The sequence below is a fragment of the Telmatherina bonti genome (genome assembly GCF_933228915.1).
Source record: "Telmatherina bonti genome assembly, chromosome: 3".
NCBI classification, from domain to species: Eukaryota; Metazoa; Chordata; class Actinopteri; order Atheriniformes; family Telmatherinidae; genus Telmatherina; species Telmatherina bonti.
Window position 1 is genome coordinate 19,757,702 of NC_136621.1, and position 26,326 is coordinate 19,784,027.

At 35.4% G+C, this 26,326-nt stretch overlaps 1 protein-coding gene across 1 annotated transcript; it reads right to left on the reverse strand.

Moving 5' to 3' along the window:
- Positions 1 to 4,608: 4,608 nt before the first annotated feature.
- On the reverse strand, positions 4,609 to 24,682 carry LOC306754309 (solute carrier family 24 member 2; the record flags this gene model as incomplete). The annotated part of the gene is made up of 9 exons (XM_079238269.1): positions 4,609 to 4,858; positions 4,965 to 5,131; positions 6,914 to 7,003; positions 7,948 to 8,085; positions 8,322 to 8,401; positions 9,948 to 10,031; positions 10,244 to 10,355; positions 10,548 to 10,583; positions 23,762 to 24,682. 9 exons carry the CDS (start codon positions 24,680 to 24,682, stop codon positions 4,609 to 4,611), a joined length of 1,878 nt encoding a protein of 625 aa, XP_079094395.1.
- Between the last annotated feature and the right edge of the window lie 1,644 nt (positions 24,683 to 26,326).

Consider the following 26,326-nt stretch of genomic DNA (forward strand, 5'->3'; position numbering starts at 1 on the left):
TTGTTGTTACAAAACTGTCAGTCGCATGCTTCCGGTCACTTCTTCTTCTGGTGTGTAAATATGTGTGTCGACGAAAACATAGCGCCGTATGACCTGTATCGTGCATTAACTAACAAGTGCTATGTGAATATGACATACGATGGTAAAAAAAACTTCCCCACTTGTCAACAAAACAACCAAAGCGCCTGATAAATACCGTCTGTGTGCCAGTCTTGTGATTGTCAGAAGCACTGTTGCACCGCCACCTGTTGTCCTGGAGGGCGAAGATCTACCAATTTAAATACAAAAATTAAATAAAAATTCGTCTTTGTATTGTTTTATTAGATGGTTCCATTGTTTACTGTGATTAAAATCAGTTGCTACTTGAGTTTAAAATAGTCCCATATTCTAAATGGAAAGCGTACTTTTTCATATGTCTAACCAAACTCAACAGGTAGACATGTACCACACTGCTTTTGTAGAAAAAAGTATATAATAGTGTCTCCTTTGGCTTATAAATCTGTGTGTAATAGGCTCTAGAATATAAGTGAGAGTCATTATTAAATTATTACTCCTAATGGCTACAGTTGTGTATTTCTTGTGTCTGCACAGTGCTCAAAGGTTTGTCTAAACACACAACAAAACACCTGCACTAATAGATGTGTGGTTTATTCTTTATTTCCATTGTATGCAAGCCTCTCATCAGATATACCACATCTTAGATACACACTGCTCAAAACTTTAAAGGGTACAATTAAATAACACATCTTAGAGCTTGAATGACACAGTTGAAAATCTTTTTCATTACATAGTGGAATGTGTTAAGATCAAGATAACAAAAGAATGATTAAAAAAAAAAAAATCTAAATCCTAAAGCTATAAAGCTCTGGATTCAGAATCATAGAAGAAATAAAAATGAAAAGATCAGATCACAGGCGAATCCAGCACATGAAAATTCCCCAAGAAAATTCACTTTGAAATTCAGTAGTGAGTGTGGAATCCAAGTGCATGTGTGCATTCTACAATGTCTGGGCATGCTCCTGACTAGACAATTGTTGTCCTGGGAGATCTTCTCTCAGACCTGGATCGGGGTATCTGTAAAACCCTGGGCAGTCAGTGGCGTAATGTGAAAGCAGTGGATGGAACTCGACAAAATGTCCCAGACATGCTTGATTGGATTCTCATTTTTAAATCTTGGTGTCCTCTGACAAATGCCAGCTGGGTTGCATTGTCTTAAACTGTGAGCACAGACCACGCTTGTGGACGCCCGGCCCTCATGGATTCTGTTTCTGTCTATTTGATGGTGAACTCTGATGTCTCGAGAGGTAATATTGAGTAGCTCTGATGTCTCTTTGTCTTGACGGTTGTTCAGATTTTGTCATCTGTTCAGACACACTTAAGTGCACTTTGTCTCACCTGACTCATCTTGTTTCTTCAGCGTTCTGCAGTATGACCACCTTCACTTTGAATCTTATCAGGACCACAAACAAATTCTTATCAACAATTTATATAGGTTATTTAGCTGTACTGCATTGCTTCCTTTATCTTTGGAAAGCAGACTAATCAACAACTGTAACCTTTTTGTATAAAGGAGTGATAGTACTGCTGCCATGGGTAGGTCAACAAGTGCAGTAAATATCCTCAGATGTCATGAAACAAAAGTGAATGTGTCCCTTCCTGGTTGTCCTCAAGCGTCCAGCTAATCTCTGCCCCACCATGCCGATCATGGCAGCTGTCCATAACAGTAAGAAGCTTGTCTTGAGGTAAAGCTAATAAAAACTGATAGCAGACTCTGTAAATCTGTTAGGTGCTAAATTTATGTTCAAGATGTCACCATGTGATTACAGTAAATGTATGATAAAATTGTCTCATAGTAACATTATAATATCACATGGTCTGTTGTTCAGGTAAAATCCACCAGAGGACAAAAGAGAACTAATTCTGGAATAATAAGAAATGGTCAGTAATATTTTGAAAATTAAATTATTCATTTATTTGATCATAACACTTTATACAGAGATGAATAATATATGTTTTTTTTACAGTATAGTACATGATTCAAGTAGTACATGAATAGGATTCCATGCTCACATAACACATGAGCGAAATACACAGTTTTACGCATTTGTCATGGTATTGAAACTGGCCAGGGAAAATCTTTATGAACATTTGAAATGCACTCATTCATGCAAACATTCATCACCTTCAGATGATCCACAAAAGTAAAAAGAGAAAAAAATTATACTGCATAGTTAAACTAAATCTGCTCTGAAATTGAGACAATAAAATTGTGCTGATGTTTATAAACTACTGCATGAGTTGACTAGTACTACATACAGAAGCTTATCCACATACATTATGCCTCCATTTACAACTTATAAACCTCTTTATACATATAAACACAATTAGACATATATATAGATTTTTTTTAAGTTGGGAGGAGTTTATATTTGTGGAAAAATAATTTGACATTCATTTGGGGGAATTAGAATTAGAAAACATAAAAATTTTTGGGTTTATTATAAATGTATAATTGTTTTTGCAATTCATTTCTAAGGAGAAAAATCAGATTTAAGTATTGAAATGAAAATAATGAATAGAAACAAACCATTGTCTGAATAACAGAAAATGTTTTCAAGACCAAATTGTCCCTAAAAGGTTAGCATACATAAAAAATAAATAAATAATGGAATAAAATCCTAACAAAAGAATCAGTCAGGACACCATTGTCTTCCTTTATCTAAAATGTTTGTTTAAACTTGCATCAGAAGAGTTTAACATTTTAAAAATTCCTAATTTTCTGCACTCATAGAAATAAAAAAGCACAAGAAGATGCTGAGAGGTTTCAATAGCCCTTCCTTGTCGGACATTTTTTTAGAACAGATGGGAGAAAAAATATAAATATATTTAATATATTTAATATATTTAACAGAGAAATCAGGCAACATAAGGACATTTAATAATTAATCTGTACAGCAGGAGCAACAAATGTGACAATAGGTTTTTACTTGATCACATTTGAATATGACACTAGTTTCTTTTGAACTTTTTGGAACTTTTTGCCGCTCTGTTGGTAATCAGATTAATAAAGCTGTGGGCAAAGTTTGATTCTCTGTACATATATCTAACACCATATCACACTAAAGTATCTATTTTATGTATGACAGTTTAACCTATGATGAATCTTTTTTATTAATTTTCTTTAAGAATATTGTAAAATATGAGTGGGAAATGTAACAGCCAGATGGCAAAAAATGTATACTTTGCCACAAGCACAGATCATTTCACCAGTCAGTTGGTTCACATTAAGGCAGATATGCTACGAGAGTCTGCACTCATTTGCATTAGCCTGTGATGTCTGCATGGTGCTCATGCTGCCATCAGAGGGTGTGGATGAAGTTCTGTGCTGACATTCACATATCTGTCAACCTATAGGAAACTCTGCAGACCTGCCTGTGGACCTGATTCAAAGTGCACTCATGGGGAATATTTTATTTTTGTAGATGACGAACGTGTCCTCAAAGAAGACCGAGTTGATATCATAACAAGAGCAACAGTGTGCCAGTCTGGCTAGTCTTTGTGCATCAAATGCATTAATACATGATTAGTTTTACATCAAGTAAATGTCAAAAAATCTCAACAATACCAGTTGATACTGAACACTCCTTTTCATAAACCCCTTAATTTGAAGAAAACTTTAAAAAAAAAAAGGTCAGATAAGTACAATACATCAGATAACACTAGCTTGTTTATCCTGTGGTGTCCAAAATCAGGACATTAGAGCTATTCCTCACTAAAGTAGTTGGAAAGGCAGCCAGAACAGACAAAGTCATGTTCACAAGCTTGTTACAGTATAATGAATCCTGATATCTCAGCGGAGATATTCATGCTTTTTTAAACCCTAGCCAGTTTAAACTATTGAATCGTTAATGTACTATATTATGGATGAGATAAATGTGAACAGTTATGATCTCAAACAATAACATGTTTCTGAAAACACACTAATATATTTATATTTATCACATAGCAGTCATTCACGGTGACAATGTGTGAAGCAGCTATCACAGTCTTGAGTCATGTTGGCCCTTTCACTTCGTCCATGACAGATTTCCATGATACTAATGCAAAAACTCATCCGACAGTTAAAATAACAAGAAAAAGCGTCTTCCTCAGTCCACACATTGAGTTTATAGTCTCTTTGGTTGCTTGCATGAGTAGTAGAGATTCTTCTTACACTATCAAAGTTCTTTAGTAGAAAAAAAAAAGTTTCACGTTCCATCTTTAGTTGCGTTCACTGTCCATCAGCTTGCTCCAGCAGGCTTCAATCATTAGTGACTTGACACTGTAGTCACATGATACAAAAGAACCGGATGGTTCTGCATGGCCTTAAGTCTGTTTAAAAAAAATGAATAAACCCTTTTCGCCACTGTTGAACACTTGTGATGCTCCGGTTTAAAATAGCAAAGTTGATTTATATCCCAACTCCTGCTTAACCGACATCAATGACTTGTATGTGTGTGTGTTTGCATGTATGCATGTGTAACAGATAAGAGATCGTTTATGAATGAAAAAATATTATTGCACTCAGAATAAACAAAAGCTTTCAAACATTCAGAAGGAATCCCTTTCTTAGATGGTGACAGGACAGGTGATGATTTTGTCCTCCAGCATGACACTGACGATAAGGAAGACGAAGTAGAGCAAGAACATGAGAAAGCCCAGAAACTTACTCATTTTCCACTTACAAACTGCTATGGAGATGATGACAAATAAGAGCATGAGGAAGAGGAGGACGATGGCACAGAACAGACCGTTGCTGCTCACCTCTACTGACTTAAAGTCATTGATGATGTTGTAGAGGAGCCATGGGAATGGCAAACTGGACAAAGAAAAGAGCACATGAAGAGTTTTGGAGTTTTGTCAGCACAGGTTTTTATTTATTATTATATTTTTTTTTAAAAGAATGTCTTTATTTGTAAACTCACCCTACTGTGATGTCAAAGATGTTGGAGCCCACTGAGCTGGAAACTGCCATGTCACCAAGACCTTTTCGGGCTACAATCACACTGGTGATCAGGTCAGGAATTGAGGTGCCTGCTGCTAATATGGTCAAGCCCATGATCTCTTCTGTGATCCAGAAAGTCTCTCCAACCTGAAATAAAGCACATGATAGAAGTTTAATGAAGTCAGAACACATGAAGGTAGTGATCCCCAACACTGGTCCTCACAATCCTGCAGGTGTTAGACATTTCCATGGTGCAACACACCAGATTTAAATTAAATGGATCTCTGACAGGCTCTGCATAAATCTGCTATTGACCCATTAATTTGAGTCAGGTGTGTTGAAGCAGGGAAACATTGAAAGTCTGCCGAACAGTGTGTGCTGAGGACTGGAGCTGAGGATCCCTGTATTAAACTAGAGATGCTTATGTGGTGGGTAATGGTTATCAGTCAGCTTTTCAGTTTTTCTAAAAAAAATAAAAATTAAAAAAAAGGTATGCTCATAAAGGTATCATTCTGAGATTTACAATTTACGATGTAAATAACCTGAAGGACTTAGTTAGTAAAATTCTTCTCAAACATGATAAAACATGACATTTATGTTTTGTCTTAATATTCTTTGTGTTTCATTCAGATATACTTGCAAAATATTCAAAAGTCAGGGTGCACACACAATATTTGCAAAGAATGCATAATTGGTACATCCAGCGAGGTATGTTATGTCACTGGTGTCACAACATTGCAAAGAGTTCAATTGTTAAACTTACTGTGTTGGTGGATATTAGCTTAAAAATGTCTCTTTGCTACAAGTTAAAAATCCTTACTTATTTGATCATTTGATCTGTCAGATAATTTAGAACAGCTGATTATATGTAATATTAACCCACTGCTGTTGATGTTAATGTGACAGTCACTGTTCGCACTTGTACCAGGCTGAAAGTGATACTACAGGGTTAACCCATTCAACTCAACCAAGAAAATAAATTCTACTGGTCTGAATTGTAGTTCCTAAAATTACATGGACATTCATAGTTGTCATGAAATCAATGTAAAGCAGTGCATTGTGAAAGAGACTTAACAGTACAATATACATCTGTCCTGATGATACCATGTTATATATAACATTTTTTATCGGTCAGGCAGCGGAAAACCTATGCACAGCAGCGGCTTCTAATCTGAAATTATAGCTAACCATTGTTAATACAAAATGTATGTTTACACAATGACAGTATAAGTGCTATAAGCAGAAGACCTTCATAGCCTTATTTGTGAGATCACCATCAGCCTTTGTTAATGATAGGACTTAATTTAAAACATAATGAATATTAGTAAAGCCAGTCAGTCATTTTCTCAACTGCTTGTCCAGTTAAGGGGTTGCGAGGAAGATGAAGCCTATCCCAGCAATCATTAAGCGAGAGGCAGGGTATACCCTGGACAAGTAACCAGTCCATTGCAGGGCCGACACGAAAAGACAAACAACCAGTCATGCTCACACTCACTTTTAGGGATAATGTAGAGAAACCAGTAAATCTGACATGCATGTCTTTGAATGGTGGGAGGAAGAGAACCATCGCATACATGGGGAAAACATGCAAACTCCGCACAGATAGGCCACTGTTTAAACAGCCAAGGCTTGAACCAGGGTGTGAGGCCACAGTGCTAACAACTACACCATTGTGCAGCCCAATAAACTACATATACATACATATAACATATATATTAAAACAGTGTGTTGATTATAAAAGAGTGTATTAAAAATGTGTCCACTTCATCATATAAAGGTTTAATTGTAGCATATACACAACATGTGACAGCTCATGTTAATGAAAAGATATACACAAGCAATTTTTCTTCATCATGCGTGTGAATGTACATGTGACAGATTCTGAACTTTATGCATCAGTTTATTTGGTTGTGAAGGTCTGTGAAGTACCTGGTGAGCCCACCACACCATCAGGTAGGAGAAGAAAGCAATCCAGCTGATGGAACCAAGGAAAGTGAGGGGGAAGAACTTCTCAGAAGTCTAGAGGAAACAAAAAAGAGAAAAATATTCACCAGCCCATCTTCAGAGAAGGTGCAGACCTAGTAATAACCAGAACGTAAATTCATACACCACTGTTTTGATACTTGATATTGTTAAAAAGTTAAAGCCTGCAAACAGCCTATGAATTGCCTTCGGAAGCATGTAAACAAAGTTTGATTTTTATCTCAATCAACCAACTCATGATCCAACTGGGCTGTTCTAACCATGGTTTGGGTCATCAGAATTATGTTTTTAATGGAGCAGTGTACTCTGTAACATGTTCTGATGTCTTTGTTCTTCAGTACAATGGATGAGTTACTGTACATTTATCAGCAAACATGTAAAATGTTGTTAGCATGTTCGGTCCGTGCTCTCTTGGTTAGGTTGATCACTGACTCATAAAGAAAAAAAAGTTTTCCAGTGCCCACGTAAACATTACAGTTAAAGAAAAACTTCACCCTGGTAACTGTTTAACTAACAAGTTGGATTTCAGTGCATAAGCCTGCATTTTTGATGATATCTGCAAACAATCCAATCTATTTGGGTTAAAATCTATGGTTATGAGAATATCCATGTTTGTGTGTATTCAACCTAAGACTCTAGGACACACTTTAATACCCAGACCTGTTTCTGATATGTCATTAAGCAGTTACACCAGGTTATTACTGTGTTTTGTCTGGTTGTAATAGGCTATATTTCCAGGCTATTATTTCCTAATGCAGTACAGTGTGTGTGAGAAAGCCTACACCCTTAAAACAAAGAGCTGTGTTCAAGATGTAGTTTTGCTGATGGTTTGTTACAGTGTAATTTCTCCTCACCAAGAATATTATAAGGCTCTTGTGAAAAGGCCTCTATTTGTATTTTGGAGCTATTTAAACAAAAATAATACTACATTGTGTGTAAGCATGTGAGTGTGAGTTTCATTGTGGTGTACTTGTGTTCACCTCTCTTCTGACGTCAGGTAGTGTCAGCCACAGCGGGAAGACGATGGGCAAGATGAAGAGGTAGGTAAGCTGTTTCCTAATGGTGTCTGGCCAGGCCAGGCTAAGAGGCTGGTTTTCATCATCCTCTTCCTCACCACCCTGAGGATGAGTTTAATACTTTGCATTGTATGCTGGACAGATACATTTATGTTGGCAGATGTCATTACAGTGTTAAAACTCTGTAAGTTATTGGTTGTTTTTTGTTTTTACAAAAGATTGCAACCATATTTTTAATAGCTGTTCAATGTTGTGGAATGTGTTTAAATTTTTTTAAAAACATTCTGTATGAAAGACAAAATAATGTGAATGAGGAGGAATGTTTATAGAAGCCATACCTCATCCCCTCCAGCCATGCCATTCATGGGTGGTGTAACTTCCACTGCAACATTCGAGCTATTGGGGATTTTTTTATCAGCTTGAGTGGGAGAGAAAAAAGGGAGAGAAACAATAACAGAGTTTTTTGAGAAAATGTTGAAAGAGAAATATGATTAATCATTATTTTGAGCTTATCATTTAGAAAACTCTTTTTGACAAGTTAAACACTAAATTGCAACTAACTGATTAATCACTTGGCTGAAAATAACTTACTGGGGATGTTGATTTAATTGATTCTAGTAAATAAAATGTAACAATATTAACCTGAGATATCTCAAACCTAATGACAGACATGTCTTGTAATGTGCTTGTCTGCATCATTATTGTATTTACTCAGCTAGATGGAATCTACAATGTACATTAGATGTTTACATGTATATTGATTTCCATATTACACTCCATATTTAATATTTTATCTCATCACCTTAATTTAATTTGTGAATGCACTTCTCATTTTTAGAGTAAGACTTGCAACACATAGGGCAGTTTAGGACTAAAAGTTATGTTATCAATGTTAGTATTTTAATTGGGTAATGTTAACATGTGACGATCATGGCGGAATAGTATCCATAAAAGATTTTTTCAAAACTCCCTAAGGAGCGACAGTAGATCTCAGGTTTGTCAATATATGTGTAAGAGAATCAAGTCAATGTTCTGCAAAGAAAAAAAGAAATAGTTTAATTATTTCTACCTCTAAGGCACATAAAATCAATAAATGACTCAAGAAATCTAAAAGAAAATCAATGCATAAATGGTAAGGGTTCAAGCCTGAGATGTGTAATACCTCAGACACCACTGCATCAAAAACTGTCAATCATCAACAGGTAATATTACCATATTGACAAGACATTACTGTAACAAACCAATGTCAAGTAGCCTTCTAGAGTTTTTTGACAAATGCTGTTTATAAACTTTATCATGCAAAGTAGAGGCCTTATATAAGCCTTGTCCAGAAGCGATGTTAATTGTTCTGGGCTTGGAAGCATGTGGGATGCATTATGACACAGTGGAACCATGTCTTGTGGTCATACCAATCTGGATTCCAAATATTTATTGGAAAACAAGGCTGACATGTACTCAGGACCAATGATTAGAATAACTACACTATTATAATCAACAAATCTAAAAGCCTAATTTTGTGATAGACAAGGGTTTATTCGGTGCTCTAGACTAAACTAATTTTCATGTATGTGTATGTAGCATTAACGCAAGAAAGTACCCTAAGTACAAGGATCAGCTGCCTTCAAGATCACATCTTAGCAAAACAATGGCAAAACTGTTGACAAGAAAGAGAAGAGGTACTAAACTGGCCTGCCTGCAGTCCCGACCTGCTCCCAACAGAGAATGTGAACTAAATAATGCTAAAATGATGACATTCTATATTTGCAAGAAACTAGATAAATAAAGATATGAAAAACCCCATTGTTTGCTATCCTCAGTCCTAAGAGACAATGGCAATGTTACAAAATTGTAAAGATTTAACCTTTTTTTTTTTAACTTATTTGTTCCAAGTCTAAAAAAATTATTTAATTTAAAGCCACTTGTATTATGTGGTAGACATGTATTATTGCATCACTGTTACACACCTACACCATTGGCATTGACAAGATCATCCTTACACTTCTTCTTGGCCATTTTGTGAAGAATTGAAGCCTTCTCCTTGAAGCGTCCTACAAAAGAAGACAAAGAAAAAAAACAACAATTCAGTCAGTACCCCGCAAGGTAGCAAGACTTGTGACATGCATAGTTTTAATCTGCTGCAAAGTATGTGGAAAACAAGATGAATGAATAAAACAGAAATGATGAATAAACACATCTTCTTTCTCTTGAATGGTACATATAGCAATTAACCATTAAAAACTGAGACAGCTGTGTGTTGTACCTTCATTACTGAGGGGGTCCAGCGTGTGTATCATAAGCTGGAAAATGCTGTTTCTCATCAGTGAGTTGTGTAAAGAAGCACAGCTTCCTTCCCTTTGTAACTTGGGTTTGGCCTATGAAAGAAACAAAAAATGCTAAAATAGGCATATGGAAGAAAAAAATGAACAACTTTTAAACAACATCTTTCATTTTTGTAAAATGATTCATTGGCTCACTTCATTTGATTATTTGTTTTTAACAAACTGCTGATTAAACATCATTTTTAGTTTAAATTTGGGTCTTTGACATAGATTTACTGTACTCACCATCAGCCTGTTGTCATCATCTTCAGATGCAGTTACCTGTAGTACAAATACAGAGGAAGAAAATTTGAATTATATATTGTTTTCTACAACAAGTTTGAATTACCACAAACTATACCAAATAACTAAACATAATTAGACAAAACTGACCAAATCTGTTTGCCAGTGTTTATTTTTATTAATATTTATTTTAATTCATTAGACATTCAGAATATATCATTGTAACTTTTCACATATTGTGAAACGTTTCCCGATAAAATGCACTCAAGAAAGGAAAACCACTGCACAATAAAGGAGGTAAGATAAAGTCGATAAATGATTCACAGATCAAAAGTCTTGAGATTTATACATGGCAGGTGATATAAAATTTGCTATGTTTTGTTATATACAGTAAAATATTACTAAAGGTAAAAATTATGAGTTCCAGCATGTGCCATAATCCTCTTCTTTATTCGTTGTCCTCGCAGAAGGACTGAAAGGTTTCTTGTATGACAAATGTACAGACTGTAATGGCATTTTTTCTTTTAACTAATTTTAATTCATTTTCTGATTTTAATTTCTTTTTGTGTATTATTTTAGTTTTTGGATATATTTCAGGTTACTGTGTTTCATTTTGCAAGTCTTTTGTTGTCCTTCTGGAGCCCAGATCTTCTGGCTATGTATGGACAATTCTATTTTATATGCACAACACAATGGTAAATGTATGTGTGTGGGGTTTTTTTTTTTTGTCGGATGTAAATAAAGTGGACTGGATTAGACAGTGACGATTACCACTAATCTGGACCAAAGCCATTATATAGATGACACATACAGAAGGTATTATCACCACAAAGGAGGAAAACACACACTAATATAAACTGTAGGGGAAGTCTGAAATTGGGTATTTTACCTGAGAACAGAAATGTTTGGAGTCGATGTAATTTCAATATTTTCATGAAGGGATTTAGTAAATTTCAGTGAAGCTCATTGGTTTCTTAAATGATCTCGTAAGATATATGGAAGGAAACATATTTATACCAATTAATAGTTGTATATTAAAAAGAGAGTCATCTCAGAGTCCAACAGAGCTATTGATTGCTGCTGTAAAAGACACAAAACAAAATCCTGTCAAAATCAGTGACAATGACTACAATGACATGCACTACATTTGAAACTGGGACTGTGAAGTAATATAAGTCATTTATAAATGTCAACTTTCTGCTTAAACTATCCACCTATTCAGCGATGCAATTGCATCCACATTAAAGGGTTCAAGGTCTTACGTTTTGTTTAACAGGCAAAATCGTAAAATAAGATTAACTTGTGAACAAAGTGAACCAAAAATCATAAACTATAAATAACTGATTTTCCCTTTGAGATTAATAAAGTGTTTTTCATTAATTTAATTTAATTTTTTTTATTTCATTTAATTTCAAATCAGCAGATGTAAATTTGTGGTGCTGGGCTCCATTTGTTGTCTCAACACTGTAGGTTTTTCTTGTGCTAGAGAAACATAAAAAGCCTAAATTTATCTATTTGCTCTATCCACTAGTTTATTATTTTTCTTTAGATTTGAGCATTTTATGATTACTTTTACTACCTGTGTTTTACTTACACTGTTATCTCACCTGTCCCTGGGAAATAGGGAACCTTTGTATCGTTTGCTAGTTTTTATAAACACTAATGAAGATATGGGAAATAACTTTGAAATGTTATTGTAAATGATGAGCAAATGATAAAATATGAATTGGATCACCAATAGAATTAATATTTTATCTCTCAACTCACATGGGAGGAAATCAACATTGTGCAAAGATTGTTAAGTACTTAAATGACATCAGAATCAGGTAAAAATACACAAAACTTTAAAGTGAAGCTCAAGCTTTTGTGATGTAAACCTCAGAGTTCAAGCAGATTATCCCTTAAGTTTTCATCTGGTATAGCACCTGCCACTGACATGGCAGTTAAACTAAAGCACGACAGTACGCGGCACAGGGAATGTTTATATATAAATATGTAGATATATATTTATATATATATATCTATATATACATATAGATATATATATGTATATCTATCTATCTATCTATCTATCTATCTATCTATCTGTCTCTCTCTCTCTCTCTCTCTCTCTCTCTCTCTCTCTCTCTTTCTCTATATATATATATATATATATATATATATATATATATATATATATATATATATATATACACGCGTGTGTGTGTGTGTGTGTGTGTGTATACATATTCATATTAGTAAGGGGAAAAACGGGGAAAGTTTTTTTTTTTTTTGACAATTAATTACAGGAAAGTAGACTTATTAAAAAGAAAAAAAATTAAAGCATTTAATCACAGAATGTTTGTCAGTGTACAGCTTTCAGGTATGTTATTCACACTGCTGCATTCTAATATAAACTGTAGGGGAAGTCTGAAATTGGGTATTTTACCTGAGAACAGAAATGTTTGGAGTCGATGTAATTTCAATATTTTCATGAAGGGATTTAGTAAATTTCAGTGAAGCTCATTGGTTTCTTAAATGATCTCGTAAGATATATGGAAGGAAACATATTTATACCAATTAATAGTTGTATATTAAAAAGAGAGTCATCTCAGAGTCCAACAGAGCTATTGATTGCTGCTGTAAAAAACACAAAACAAAATCCTGTCAAAATCAGTGACAATGACTACAATGACATGCACTACATTTGAAACTGGGACTGTGAAGTAATATAAGTCATTTATAAATGTCAACTTTCTGCTTAAACTATCCACCTATTCAGCGATGCAATTGCATCCACATTAAAGGGTTCAAGGTCTTACGTTTTGTTTAACAGGCAAAATCGTGAAATAAGATTAACTTATGAACAAAGTGAACCAAAAATCATAAACTATAAATAACTGATTTTCCCTTTGAGATTAATAAAGTGTTTTTCATTAATTTAATTTAATTTTTTTTATTTCATTTAATTTCAAATCAGCAGATGTAAATTTGTGGTGCTGGGCTCCATTTGTTGTCTCAACACTGTAGGTTTTTCTTGTGCTAGAGAAACATAAAAAGCCTAAATTTATCTATTTGCTCTATCCACTAGTTTATTATTTTTCTTTAGATTTGAGCATTTTATGATTACTTTTACTACCTGTGTTTTACTTACACTGTTATCTCACCTGTCCCTGGGAAATAGGGAACCTTTGTATCGTTTGCTAGTTTTTATAAACACTAATGAAGATATGGGAAATAACTTTGAAATGTTATTGTAAATGATGAGCAAATGATAAAATATGAATTGGATCACCAATAGAATTAATATTTTATCTCTCAACTCACATGGGAGGAAATCAACATTGTGCAAAGATTGTTAAGTACTTAAATGACATCAGAATCAGGTAAAAATACACAAAACTTTAAAGTGAAGCTCAAGCTTTTGTGATGTAAACCTCAGAGTTCAAGCAGATTATCCCTTAAGTTTTCATCTGGTATAGCACCTGCCACTGACATGGCAGTTAAACTAAAGCACGACAGCACGCGGCACAGGGAATGTTTATATATAAATATGTAGATATATATTTATATATATATATATCTATATATACATATAGATATATATATGTATATCTATCTATCTATCTATCTATCTATCTATCTATCTATCTATCTATCTATCTCTCTCTCTCTCTCTCTCTCTCTATATATATATATATATACATATATATATATATATATATATATATATATATATATATATATATATATATATATATATATATATATATATATATATATATATATATATATATACACATATATATATATATATATATATATATATATATATATACGCGTGTGTGTGTGTGTATACATATTCATATTAGTAAGGGGAAAAACGGGGAAAGTTTTTTTTTTTTGACAATTAATTACAGGAAAGTAGACTTATTTTTAAAAAAAATTAAAGCATTTGATCACAGAATGTTTGTCAGTGTACAGCTTTCAGGTATGTTATTTACACTGCTGCATACAGTAGTCAGACCAGCAGGTGGTGATCACCTTTTCAACATGTTCAGACTGAAGTTGACATTAAAACCTGCCTCATATATACATATATAAATACATATGTGTGTGTGTGTGTGTGTATTGTGTGTAGGAATTTGATGTATTTAACTAAGGAACAAAGTGAAATGATGTTAAATTAAAGATTAAATTAAACACAAGAGAATGCTGCTGGAAAAACGAATAGCACCTGAAAGTACAAAGAACCATTGGACACATGTCAGCATTGTCCTTGTGGTAGCTGAACAATGAGCTTTGCATTAGCTGGGACCAGCTTGGCACTGATGCGTGTCAGCTGGCTCACAGTGCTGCTGGATGACTAAAGATATTTTCAGCCTGCACTAGAATTTGCTGAGACTGCAACTCAGTCCTGAATGTTCCTTCCTGAAAAGTACTTTGTTTTGAATTTCCTTTCTTGAAATTTTGCGGCTCCTTTGATATTTTGACCTTTGCTACAACTCTTGATACCCTTATCAAACTTACAAAATCATTCTTATTGTTTTTTAGTATTTTCATTGTTATTATTTTAAGTATTTACACTATTTTTTTTACTGTCATTTCCATTAGTTCCATATAGACCCTATCTTTCCACACTCATATCTTTCAGTTCTCATCATCATTTGTATCCTCTGGTTGGCGAACCTGCAAGCTGTCCCTGGGTTTCCAGCCAGTTAGGTCAAACACACCCATCCCCCAAATGCTCCAAACCTTAACTGGTTTTAATGCTATTCCACCAGGTTCAACGGTAAGATTAGAAATATTAATTGTATTACAGACACATTAGCAAAATACGATGATAACTTCAATATAATAAGATAAACAAAAGTGCATGTCCTGTAAACACAAATGATCTATATTAAAATAATTGTAACACCTCCTCATCAAGGAAGTAATAAAATTTTAATTAACTTAAAACCAAATTTGAATCAGATATACTTGAAAGCAAACAATCATGTTTGTATGAATTTACTGACCACTAACAACAATAATAACATTGAATTGTGCCATTATAAGTTTAAAAAAAAAAAGTTACCCCATTGTTTTATTCTTCTCTTTTGATATATGAGCATGTTCATTACATTAAAAAGACTTAATAAGCCCAGCTCCTCACGCAGTGACTTAATGCAAACACAACAACCTCTTATGTTTTGTTTGAAGCTCTGTGTCTTTAGAGAGTTATGTCGTTTGACTTGCTGTGTTATTTACTTCAAACACTTTGAAAGTGTGTGAGTATTTTTCAAATTCACCAGGTGTTTGACTGAAGCATTACCATGACATACACATGAGCCAATCACATCCACTAAGTTCTAAAAGCATAGGAAGTTAACCAGTGATGGGAGCAGACCAGAGAGTCTGCACCTTTAAAGAGGATATCTTAAAGAGATTGGAGCTAAACCAGAATGTTGAAAGCATCTTGCCAGAATGACTAAAGTAATGAGCAATAAAAGATTCAAGGTGAAATGTGCAGGACTTTTTGAAAACCAAGCAGCAAAGTTCCAGAACACAATCTCCCAAATTATCCCTACTTCATGCTCAGCTTGTATGTTTGTTGACATGTATGAGAAAAACTGTATTTGGCTTACTTCGGAGTCTTTCATTGTGTTTAATGACTGCGTAGGAGCTTTGGGGTGCGTTTCAATGAGAAAATAAAATTTCTTATGCCAAATTACAGCCTTTTTTTTTAAAGTGTATACAAGATTCAATGATTTACAAATCTCAAAAATAAACCATTTTACTAACAATAAATCATAGAAATGACATTTAGTATTGAAATTGAGAGATTTTACTCATTAAATAATTGTGCTCCTCTGTGACGACAGAAACATATTTCAAACAAGTTGGGACAGAGACATGTTTACCACTGTAGAATGGTTATTTCCTCTTTCAACATCCATAAATAACTAGGAACTGAGGAGACCAGCTGCTGGATCTTTGGCAGAAGAATGCTCTCCAACTCTTATCTGATATAGGACTCTAGTGGTTCAATTGTCCTTCCTGATGTACCAAATGCTTTTATTCAGAGAAAAGATATTGGGGCCTGTTCCAGAAAGGAGGTTCAACTAATTCCGAGTCTAAAAAATGAAACTCTGGATTACCTTTATTATTTTACCCATTTGGAGTCAGAGGTTTTTATCAAACATATGTGATGAGGTATTTCAAACAGAGCTAATACTGCCGCTGCTGAGAGAGAAACCTCATGCAATAAAACTGCTGCCTAAAAAGGAAACTGGGTGTCATAAGTTGTATCAATGAACTGCTTTTGTTCCATTGTTGAAAATGTTAATAGAAATTACATTACAAAACTGCTGCATAAATCAATGTGGAAGTTGGAACACACCGGTCCACTGACTGAATAGTAAATTTAAATCTGTAGCTTGTGCGTTAAAATATTGGTGGATAGAAAATAATCTTAGTTTTATGTAAATTGAATTCCACTGGGGAAAACACATGGAGGAAACTAAAGACTAAGCATAAAGACATCCTTTATAATGGTATATATTGTACTCCACCATGGCTGCAGAATTTGATCCTACTGTTCTTCAGGTTTTCCATGTTTCCTTGCTACAGCATACCAGACTTAAATCAATTAGTCATTGTGCATGACTTCTTAGGCTGTTGGATACATTGAGTCAGCTGTGTTGCAACAGGGAGTGACTTGAAGCCCTCTACTAGACCATAGTGGCACATTTTCATTTCTATTTTACACTTGCAGATACACACAATGAATATTCAGAGGCACACAGATGTGAATTTCAATAAAAATTTTACATGATTTAGATTTTTTTTTTTTTTAAATAAATAACTGAGAAGTGAAGTGTTAATGCTGTGTGGAGCCACCTTTCGCTGTAATTATAGTAAGTTTTTTGGGGTTTGTTTCTACCAGCTTTGTACATCTAGAGACTTAAAATTTGGCCAATTCTTCTTTGCAAAACAGCGCAGATTATATGAAGAGCATTAATAAAAAAGTAACATATCTCAGACAAGGTGTTTTGCGCTCAGGCCAAAATGTTCAAATTTGGCCTCATCTGACCAGATCACCCACTTTCATGTGTTTACAGTGTCTCCCACATGGCCTCCGGCAAACTGCAAACAAGTCTTCTTATGGTTTTCTTTCAACAAGGGTTTTCTCCCTCCCACTCTGTGCAGTTTGCACCCTGAGCTGTGGAACTTCTGCAGTTTGTCCAGTTTGTCCCATCTCACCATGAGATTTTTGGCTGCATCTCTGATCAGTACTCTCTTTGTTCGGCTAGTGTGTTTAGATGGACAGCCCTGTCCTGGTATGTTTACAGGTGTGTAAGATGTTCAATGCCCAGGAAGAATCTTTATTGTCTAACCGTGCTTTAAACTGGTGTGTTTATTAGACTTCATGATGCTGGTTGCTCTCCATTATTCTCTCAACAAATGTCAGAGACTGGCAAAGAACTTTGTGTTTTCTGTTTTTGTGGTCAGAACATGATAAAATGTGAAAAAGTTCAGAGGGTATGAATATTTTTCGCAAGTCAACATTAAAAAGTAATTTAAAGTTTTACTTTGTTGCGGTCAATTTTAAATAAGCTTTGGCCAAAGATAGCACCGTTTTAGGACTTGGGGATATCTCTTTTATCAACATGTTTGGCTGTGAACTGTATTAATAGAAAACAATTGCAGAAAATTAAATCATGCCTGTTTCCAATACAGTGCTGCAGCTTGAACATCATTGGCAACAGCACCTAATTTAAAACATTTTGCTTAAAATAATTCTCGGTCTGGTTTTAAGGAGATTCTTGAGCCCCTGTCCATATTTAATGTGCTGTCTTTGTCTAAGGGGCTTTTTTCATACATGATTTTTTTTTTTTTTTTACTTGTTGCCAATTAACCCAACGTTTCTTCACCTGTTCTTGTTATTTTATTTTAGCACCACATAACTTTTTCAGCCTTTAGCTGCCCCTGACAACATCCTTTTAACATTTGACACTGCCACTCAAATCAGGATATTAAATAAAAATATGCCCCCTCTTTTTTCAGATGCACCTCATTTACAGATATCAGTTGTTAGGAACAGATGACACCTGGCTCCCTAATTAACCTGATAACCATTATGTCACTGAGGTCCAATCAGATCAGCTTTCTCTCCTTGTTCTTCTCCCTTCTGTCCACTTGAGTGTTGGAGCTGTGGGACTTATCCAGGATTAATCCGCAGAGATTGCCACTTTTAGTTTGGAAATTTTCAAGCCTGCGTGTGAAATCCCCCTGCAACTCTCTCAGGTCACGATGCAGTCAAACAACTCCCATTCGACAGTCCCTGCTGTTTTTGGGGTTTTTTTTTCAAACTTTTACAGCTACATAAAATCTGATTCTGAAAATGTTTTACTGTGGGTGCTGTTGGAGTCATTTGAGGAGGAAGTAAAAAATACTGTACAGTTGCAGAAAAATACAGATGACAAGACAAATTAATGTACCTTTTCTATTTGAATATTTATGTTAAGGCTTCCTCCATTTAATGAGTTAAGACACAAGTTTTTGGATAAAAAATCTGAGTTTTTTTTTTTTTTTAAATAGGGATAAAACTAGCTCAGTAAGGACTGAAAACAGGAAAACATTTTAGAAGTTAAACTCTCGGTTATTACAACTGTTGTATTTTATTTATCAGTAGTTTGTTAATAGTCTAATATTTAATGTATTTTAAAATAAATATGCAACACATATGTCATTCCAAGCTTGTTTAGTTGAAGCACACATATGTTTCAATGGGTAACAATTAGATAATTTAATGCAAGACTATGATATTCAGATCTGGAACAGATCTTTACATATGAAAGGAGAATTTGAACATTTCATGTCTGTGCTGACACTAAATGACTGTGTGCAGGTCTGTTTGCTGTCGTCACTGCAGGTAAGCGGTTGATAAGGGGATCAGAGAGGATTGCCAACTCCAGTGCCATCAGAGAGCAAACTTGCAGGTATCATTATTGTCCCCTCCTTCATAGACACTTTGATAAACTTAGTGAAAACCCATCCTAAATCTTGACAATTAAACCCAGAATGGAAACAGAAACAATATGTTAGCATGGCTATAGACCAACAAAGGAACATTCTGGCTTTCTCTTTCAGTGATCTGCTGATTCCTGCTCACCCTGAGAGCATCTGACTATTATTAGTGACTCTAATGGGATTGGAGAGCATTTACCGAGAGGATTATTCAGCAGCTACTGACACATGAGGGCAAGGCAGTTGGACATGAAGTGCTGTCGACAGAAAGAGCAAAGCTGCTCTTGGGGCTGAAGTGAGGCAACCTGAAGAACAGCTGATTCCCAGAAGGACACAAATGTCAAACACACAAAGCTTATGCAACAACACTAATAAAATTGGATATTTTCACATTTAATATCAACTGTGGTATAAGCTGTTTGGTAGGTGATCAGTTCTGTGTTCATGAAATACACTGAAAAATATTCAAAGTGATCAGGTATGCCTTGTTCCAAAATGTCCTAAGACATGCTAATTTTGGCAGATTTTTTTTTTTCATTAATTTGCACCTAAGAAGGTTTAGCAAATGAGACCACACTGGAGGAAGGCAAGTTTTTGCTCATTTGCGTCTCATAACCTGCACGTGTCTTGCTAATGCTCCAGTATGAACAGCAAGAGGAAACTGTAGAAGCTTTGTATTTCTGTTTAGAAATTCCAGTCTATTAGCAATTATTATTGAACAGATTTTGATCACACGTTTATCGGTAAGATTTGCCTACTAAGATTTATATACAATAAAAAAAAAGAAGATCCCGTGAAGCAGCATCATGTATAAACCCCTTAGGAGGTGATAGATAGATGATGCAGGACACCAGCTCTGGGTTGTTTTGTATATTTGCAATTTTAGTACCAGCGACAGACACACACCCAAATTTCAAGCAAAGCAGTTAAAAAACATCTGAAATCCCTTTTTTATATGTACACTAAACCCTTTACGGGACATGCTTATGTGCATCTTCAGTGTCATTCTGTTCATGCATGTGTTATTTCTAGTCACAGCATCCTTTCAAGTGATTAGCTATAGTGAAGGGAGGTCTAAGAGAGAATCCAGTCTGTTTACACACATGGAAGAAGAGCGTCAGAGGGGAAAAAATATCCATTCCTGGTACATTTCAAAGCTGAAAATGTTTTCAGAATGTATTCCCATTGCTTGAATTTTAACTGGAAAAGGACATTTAACGTCCGTGAATTGACAGAGAAGGTTTTCCAGATTTGCATGTAATCCACATCAGGATGAATGACCACAGATGCTCTTAGATTACCTTCAATATTTAAAATGGGCTACAAACACAACTCAAACCTTTAATGTTCCTACACAGTCAAACAAAGCAGTAGAAACATATCACTATTTCTTTGGTCATCATTTTAGTTTTTCACCAGTTAGCTACTTTCTACCAAAATGTTTCAGAAATATGTAATATTTAGGATATTAAGACTGTTTATAAATGAAAAGACAAACCAGATTATAACTAATTCTTCTATGTTTTTGACCTCTTACTGCTGGAAGGACTCTAGCAGAAGCAAACTAGAGGGTCACTCAGACCAATCAGACAGCATCTGTCTTGATGGCTCCCAAGTCACATTTTTCCTATGCAATGGTGATTTTTAACCAACATGTTATGGATCAAGAAATATCTCTGGAAGTTTTAATGTGAATATGGTTCACCCATGTTTAATTTAAAGCATTGGTCTTAGTTGAGTATACACTATTATTATTTATTGGAAAATTTGTGATTCAGGTTCACATAAGGATTAATTACGTCTTTTCTTTGCCCATGATCCCAAGTTTCCACCAAATTTCATGAAATAAAGCAGATTTATTTCTGTGTCATTATACTGACAAACAATAATGGTAACACCTTTGACTTATCGCTTGGGAAGAACCTACAGAACCGATCCTGGCTTTGTTGATGGTAATGATATGGAAAAATGTAATTTTCAATTGATGCAGTGATGTCATAGATTAGATAAATGGCAATGAATCTATTTTTTAATGTCTTAAGCAGTCTAATAGACTTTCCTCAGTATCTTAATCCAGTTGATTTGAGGGCATTGACCCTGAACAATTACATCACACCCTTTCTGTGAGCCTTCTTGTCTAAAAGGTCGTAACAAGCAACTGAAAATGAAGCCTGTTCATAGACTTAATTAGAAAAAACAGGAGAAAAGACCAACAAAAAACAACCTGCAGTCTTGGTCTGCCTGACACTGTCTACACTGCAGAGGTGAATGGTTAAAATAGATATTTATATTCTTTGAAAGGGGAATTCAAAGAGTCTAGGCAGCCTGGCAGCTTAGTCTGCCATGCTCTTGGATTCCCAGAACAGGAGCACTACTATTCTCAGGAACAGAAGCCATATCTGGTTTCACCTGTTATCTCACCCCCGACTCCACTGCCATCCTGGTCAACCGCTTGGTCACCTCCCACCTTAATTACTGTAACTTCTCTTTAGTCTACCCCAAAAATTGTTCCATTAGCTTCAACTAGTTCAAATTTCTGCTGCCCGCATACCCACTAAAGCCCCTCCTCTCACCACATCACCCCTGTCAGCTTAACTGGCTCCCCATAAACTCTTAAATTATTCTCTGTATACTTTTAAGGCCATTCACAAACTCAATATCTCCAGATTGGTCCATATTGCTATCTCTTCTCATTCCCTCAGATCTTCTTCCTCTCTCCATTTCACTGTCCCCTCCACTCAACTGGTTACCATGGGTCGCAGCGCTTCTGGCGGCACTACCCCTAACTCTGGAATACCCTCCCCACTGATCTCCAAAACATCGACTCCTTTGTTCTTTTCAAATCTCACCTGTTCAAACTTGCCTTCAGCCTCTGACCATTTCAAATCATCTGTTTAACTGCTTTATTTGTTGCGTTTTAACTCTTTTATTTTAGTTTGTTTTGCAATTTCTTTGTTTTATTTCATTATTACATTGCAATTGCTTTCTTTGATCTGTTTATTTGAATTGTAAAGTGTCCTTGAATTTCTTGAAAGGTGCTTTAAATAAAACGTACAATTATCGTTTATTATTATTATTATTATTATTATTATTTTACACAAAATAGAAAAGAAATGTTTAATCTTTGCTCAATCATAAAGAACTGCTTAAAGGGAAGCTATTATGGTATTTCAAGTTTTCTGAGCTTTCTACAGTGTTAACAGTGTTGAATCCTCATCAGACATGTGAATGGCACTGTTTTTTATCACCTAAACGCATGTTTGAGTTTGAGTTTGAGTTCCAGCACGCTCTCCGATCGGTTTCCATGGCAACGAAAAATGCGTCGTTTTAGAGGGTTTTTTTCTACTTGGAAATCCTTGTGACGTCCCGGTGGATAAGGTTCGGTGATTAGTTACCTTCTACTGGTTAACAAGGGCATGTACAAATACATCAGGCGGGTGGAAAACGTTGGATAAAGTTATTTCCAACAATGGCTGGTGAGTTTACCAAAGAGAGACAAACTGCTGCATTCGTTGCTGTGGGTTGCTGTTTTCCACTTCGTTTTCAGGGTCTGATTCAGGTTTCAACATGTAGGGCTGTATGCTATGTGTTGACATTGTATTTTGTTTTGTTGGTTTTTTTTTTGGAGTTTATATTAGCCTCATCCTTCTGTTTATGAGATGTTACAATGACGGCAAAAGCAGCTGCGGTGCGCGCTCCTGATGTAGCGCTGTGGCAGGGGGTGGGGCTTAATGCGAGTCTCAATCCACTCGTTTTGCCCACAGGCTGATCTGACAGCCTACGGAGAGGGTCGGTCTGAAGAAAGTAAAGCGATTTGAGACAATAACTCGATCAACCCCAGCCCTTCTGGTCTCAGAAATAACAATAAATTAGCCTGAAATGCATATAATAGTTCCAATTTAACTTCCAAGTTGTAAATGTACAAGCCTACATTTGAAAAATGTTATATATATATAAAACTGACACTACTAACTTCTGCTGAACTATTCACACATCCAAATTTTAGAGGAGGGATTTACTACAAAAGCTAACAGATGCATCTATTGCAGTTTTCTTATAATATTCTTAATTTCAATACCAAACCTAATCCTGCTTTCACAATTGCTACAGATGCAGTGTAATACATGGGAGTCATTATGGTTTGGCAGCTGGGATCATCTTCTGTTGAGGGCTAAATTAAGAAGTGAGGATGGAAGGATGGATGGAAGAAATTATTGGCTCACCTGTGGTACATTCTCCAGCTCATCCACCTGGTTACTTCCCAGTTTGGTCTTAATGAAAAGTTCCACAGTGGTATTGAACTTCATGAATGTCACATAGCAAGCGTAGCACAACAGCAGACTGATGCTCTCCATCAATGTTATTTCATTATCCAGAAAGAAATAGATGAGCATGAGCAAGCCAATGATATAGAAAGAAACATCTCTAAAAAGAGGCCACCAGGTCAAGTTCAGCACCTCCTTGGAGAACAGAGCGCACATCCCAATCACAAATAGGATGTTAAAGACAGCCGACCCCACAATTGTACCAATACCCACATTACTGTGGGAGATGAACACTCCAATGACAGAGGTAAAAAGCTCTGGGGCTGAGCCACCTGCTGCCATGAAAGTGGCTCCTGCCACATCATCTGAGATCTCCAGCTTCTCTGTGATGACGGTGAGCGCAGGGACAAAAAACTCATCACAAACAATAGCTAAGGCTATGAACATGTACAACATCCCAAACATATGAAACACCACATAGCCCTGGCGTCTGTCCTCCACACTGAAGTAGTCTGTTGGGTAGTCCCCTTGATTCATCTCCAAGTCAGAAGACTTCATAGCCACTGGTGTATCTTCTGGGGCTGCTGAGAGGTTGTGGTGCTGCAGGAGAGTTCTTTGGGGTACTGCTGCATTGCTTGAGCCCTCACCAGCTGATTCCAGCTCAGTTGCCACTGCTGTGGCAAGCGACAAGGCACTCAATGAACAAACTGTACAGACAGCTACCAGGCAAACAATGAAGCCCAGAATCCGTCCAGGTCGCAGCTTTCTCTTGATGCCCTGGTAGTGGTACCGGGTGCTGCTTCTGTGAGGACCCAGAAGAGCATCAGAGCAGGAGTAAGTTATAATTTCTTGACTTCTTATGGGTAGCATGAAATCCATGGTGTTTGGCGGAGGTTTTTCAGGCAGAGTGGAAGTGTCTGGAATCCCCCCCAAAGCTGGGTTGGTGGTGCTGATGGCTACACGGGTGGGGGTCTGACAGGCCACAGTGGTTCACCGATTTGTTTGCATGTTGCTCCCAGGCCTAAACACAATGGAGGCTCTCCAGTCGTATTCCAGGATCTAGCACATTCAAAGGTTTCCTCATATTACTCACTGCAAGACAGAGAAAACGGCAATATAAGTTATTATGTCAAAGTAAAGCAGACATGTATCATTTCTAAAAATAAGCAGTTTATGCAGATTAACTACAGATAACATTATTATTAGACCATACACTCACATGAAACAATAAGAAATTAGATTTTGGTCAATATAAATTTATTGTCTGCTTTTTATGCTAATTATATAACCTAAGAAAGGTTTTACACACATGAAATTTCTTAAGTTATATAAGAGAAAAAATATTCAGCTACGTAATTAGATAAAGTTACCTTTAACCAATTATTGCAAAAACAACCATATTTGTACACTTCATTGGACATATAAAATGTCAATTTCTATTTCTGTTAAACACAAAATCATTTTAAAAAAAAAAATCCCACTGAATTGTTCACACCAGTCATTAAATATCATGCTACATCCCAGCTTCTTCACATAAATTGGTCTTTAGTATAAAAATGTTTAAAAAAAAAAAAAAACTTTAGTTTTGATTGCGTACTCCTGTATAACTTTCATTATTTTATTTTATTTTATTTTAGAAATAAAGTAGCTTTACAGTCTTGTACTTTCCTCCGACTTATATTAGTTTTTAAGTCCAATATTTTTCGATTAGTGTGCAGTAAATGATTAAACCTGTTGCGTTACTGAATATTCCTTTCAATGTGACTGTCAATGTATGCCTCACTGCTAATGAAGTCCAATTCTTTTTGATTACTTTTAATTATCATCATCCAAGTATGTTTTGCTTATAATACTAAATCATGCTTTAAAATAAATAATACAAATAAAAACTTTAAATAAAACTAGTAAGAGTATTATCGAACCAACATTTAAATACATGAAAATATGAAATGCTAAAAGTGGTTATATTGATTGTTCTATGAAACATGCATGCCCATTCTGAACTCAACTAAGCCAACTGGTTTTGAAAGAGTAAAGTATAAAAGTTAGATCATGTGACACAAAAGATTAAAAAAAAAGAACTTGGTTGAACATCTGGCTGTCATTTATTTAACTGCAACAACTGTGTGGGCACATAGCGAAGGGTATTTCCAGATAAAAATGGAAATCATTCCAGATTTCACCACCCTTGTTTCATAATGTTATTAAAAGATTCAGATAAGTTTTAAGGTTTAAGAAATCATCTGCGACTCCAGAGTGCTGCATTGAAAACAAGCTCAGTGGGCTGCAGACACAAGACCCTACTTTGTAAATACACCTGCCAGCACACCCCCAGAATCTAGCATCTGTGATTGTATTGCACTGGTGCACAAAGAAGCATATATATACAATTGTGCTCATATGTATTCATACCCTTTCATTGAAGAAAAGGCTGAATTTACAACAATCACTCAAATAACTGGAGATTTGAAAAAGGTACAATAATTAAAAATTAGCAAAAATATAATTTAGTAATATGAGACA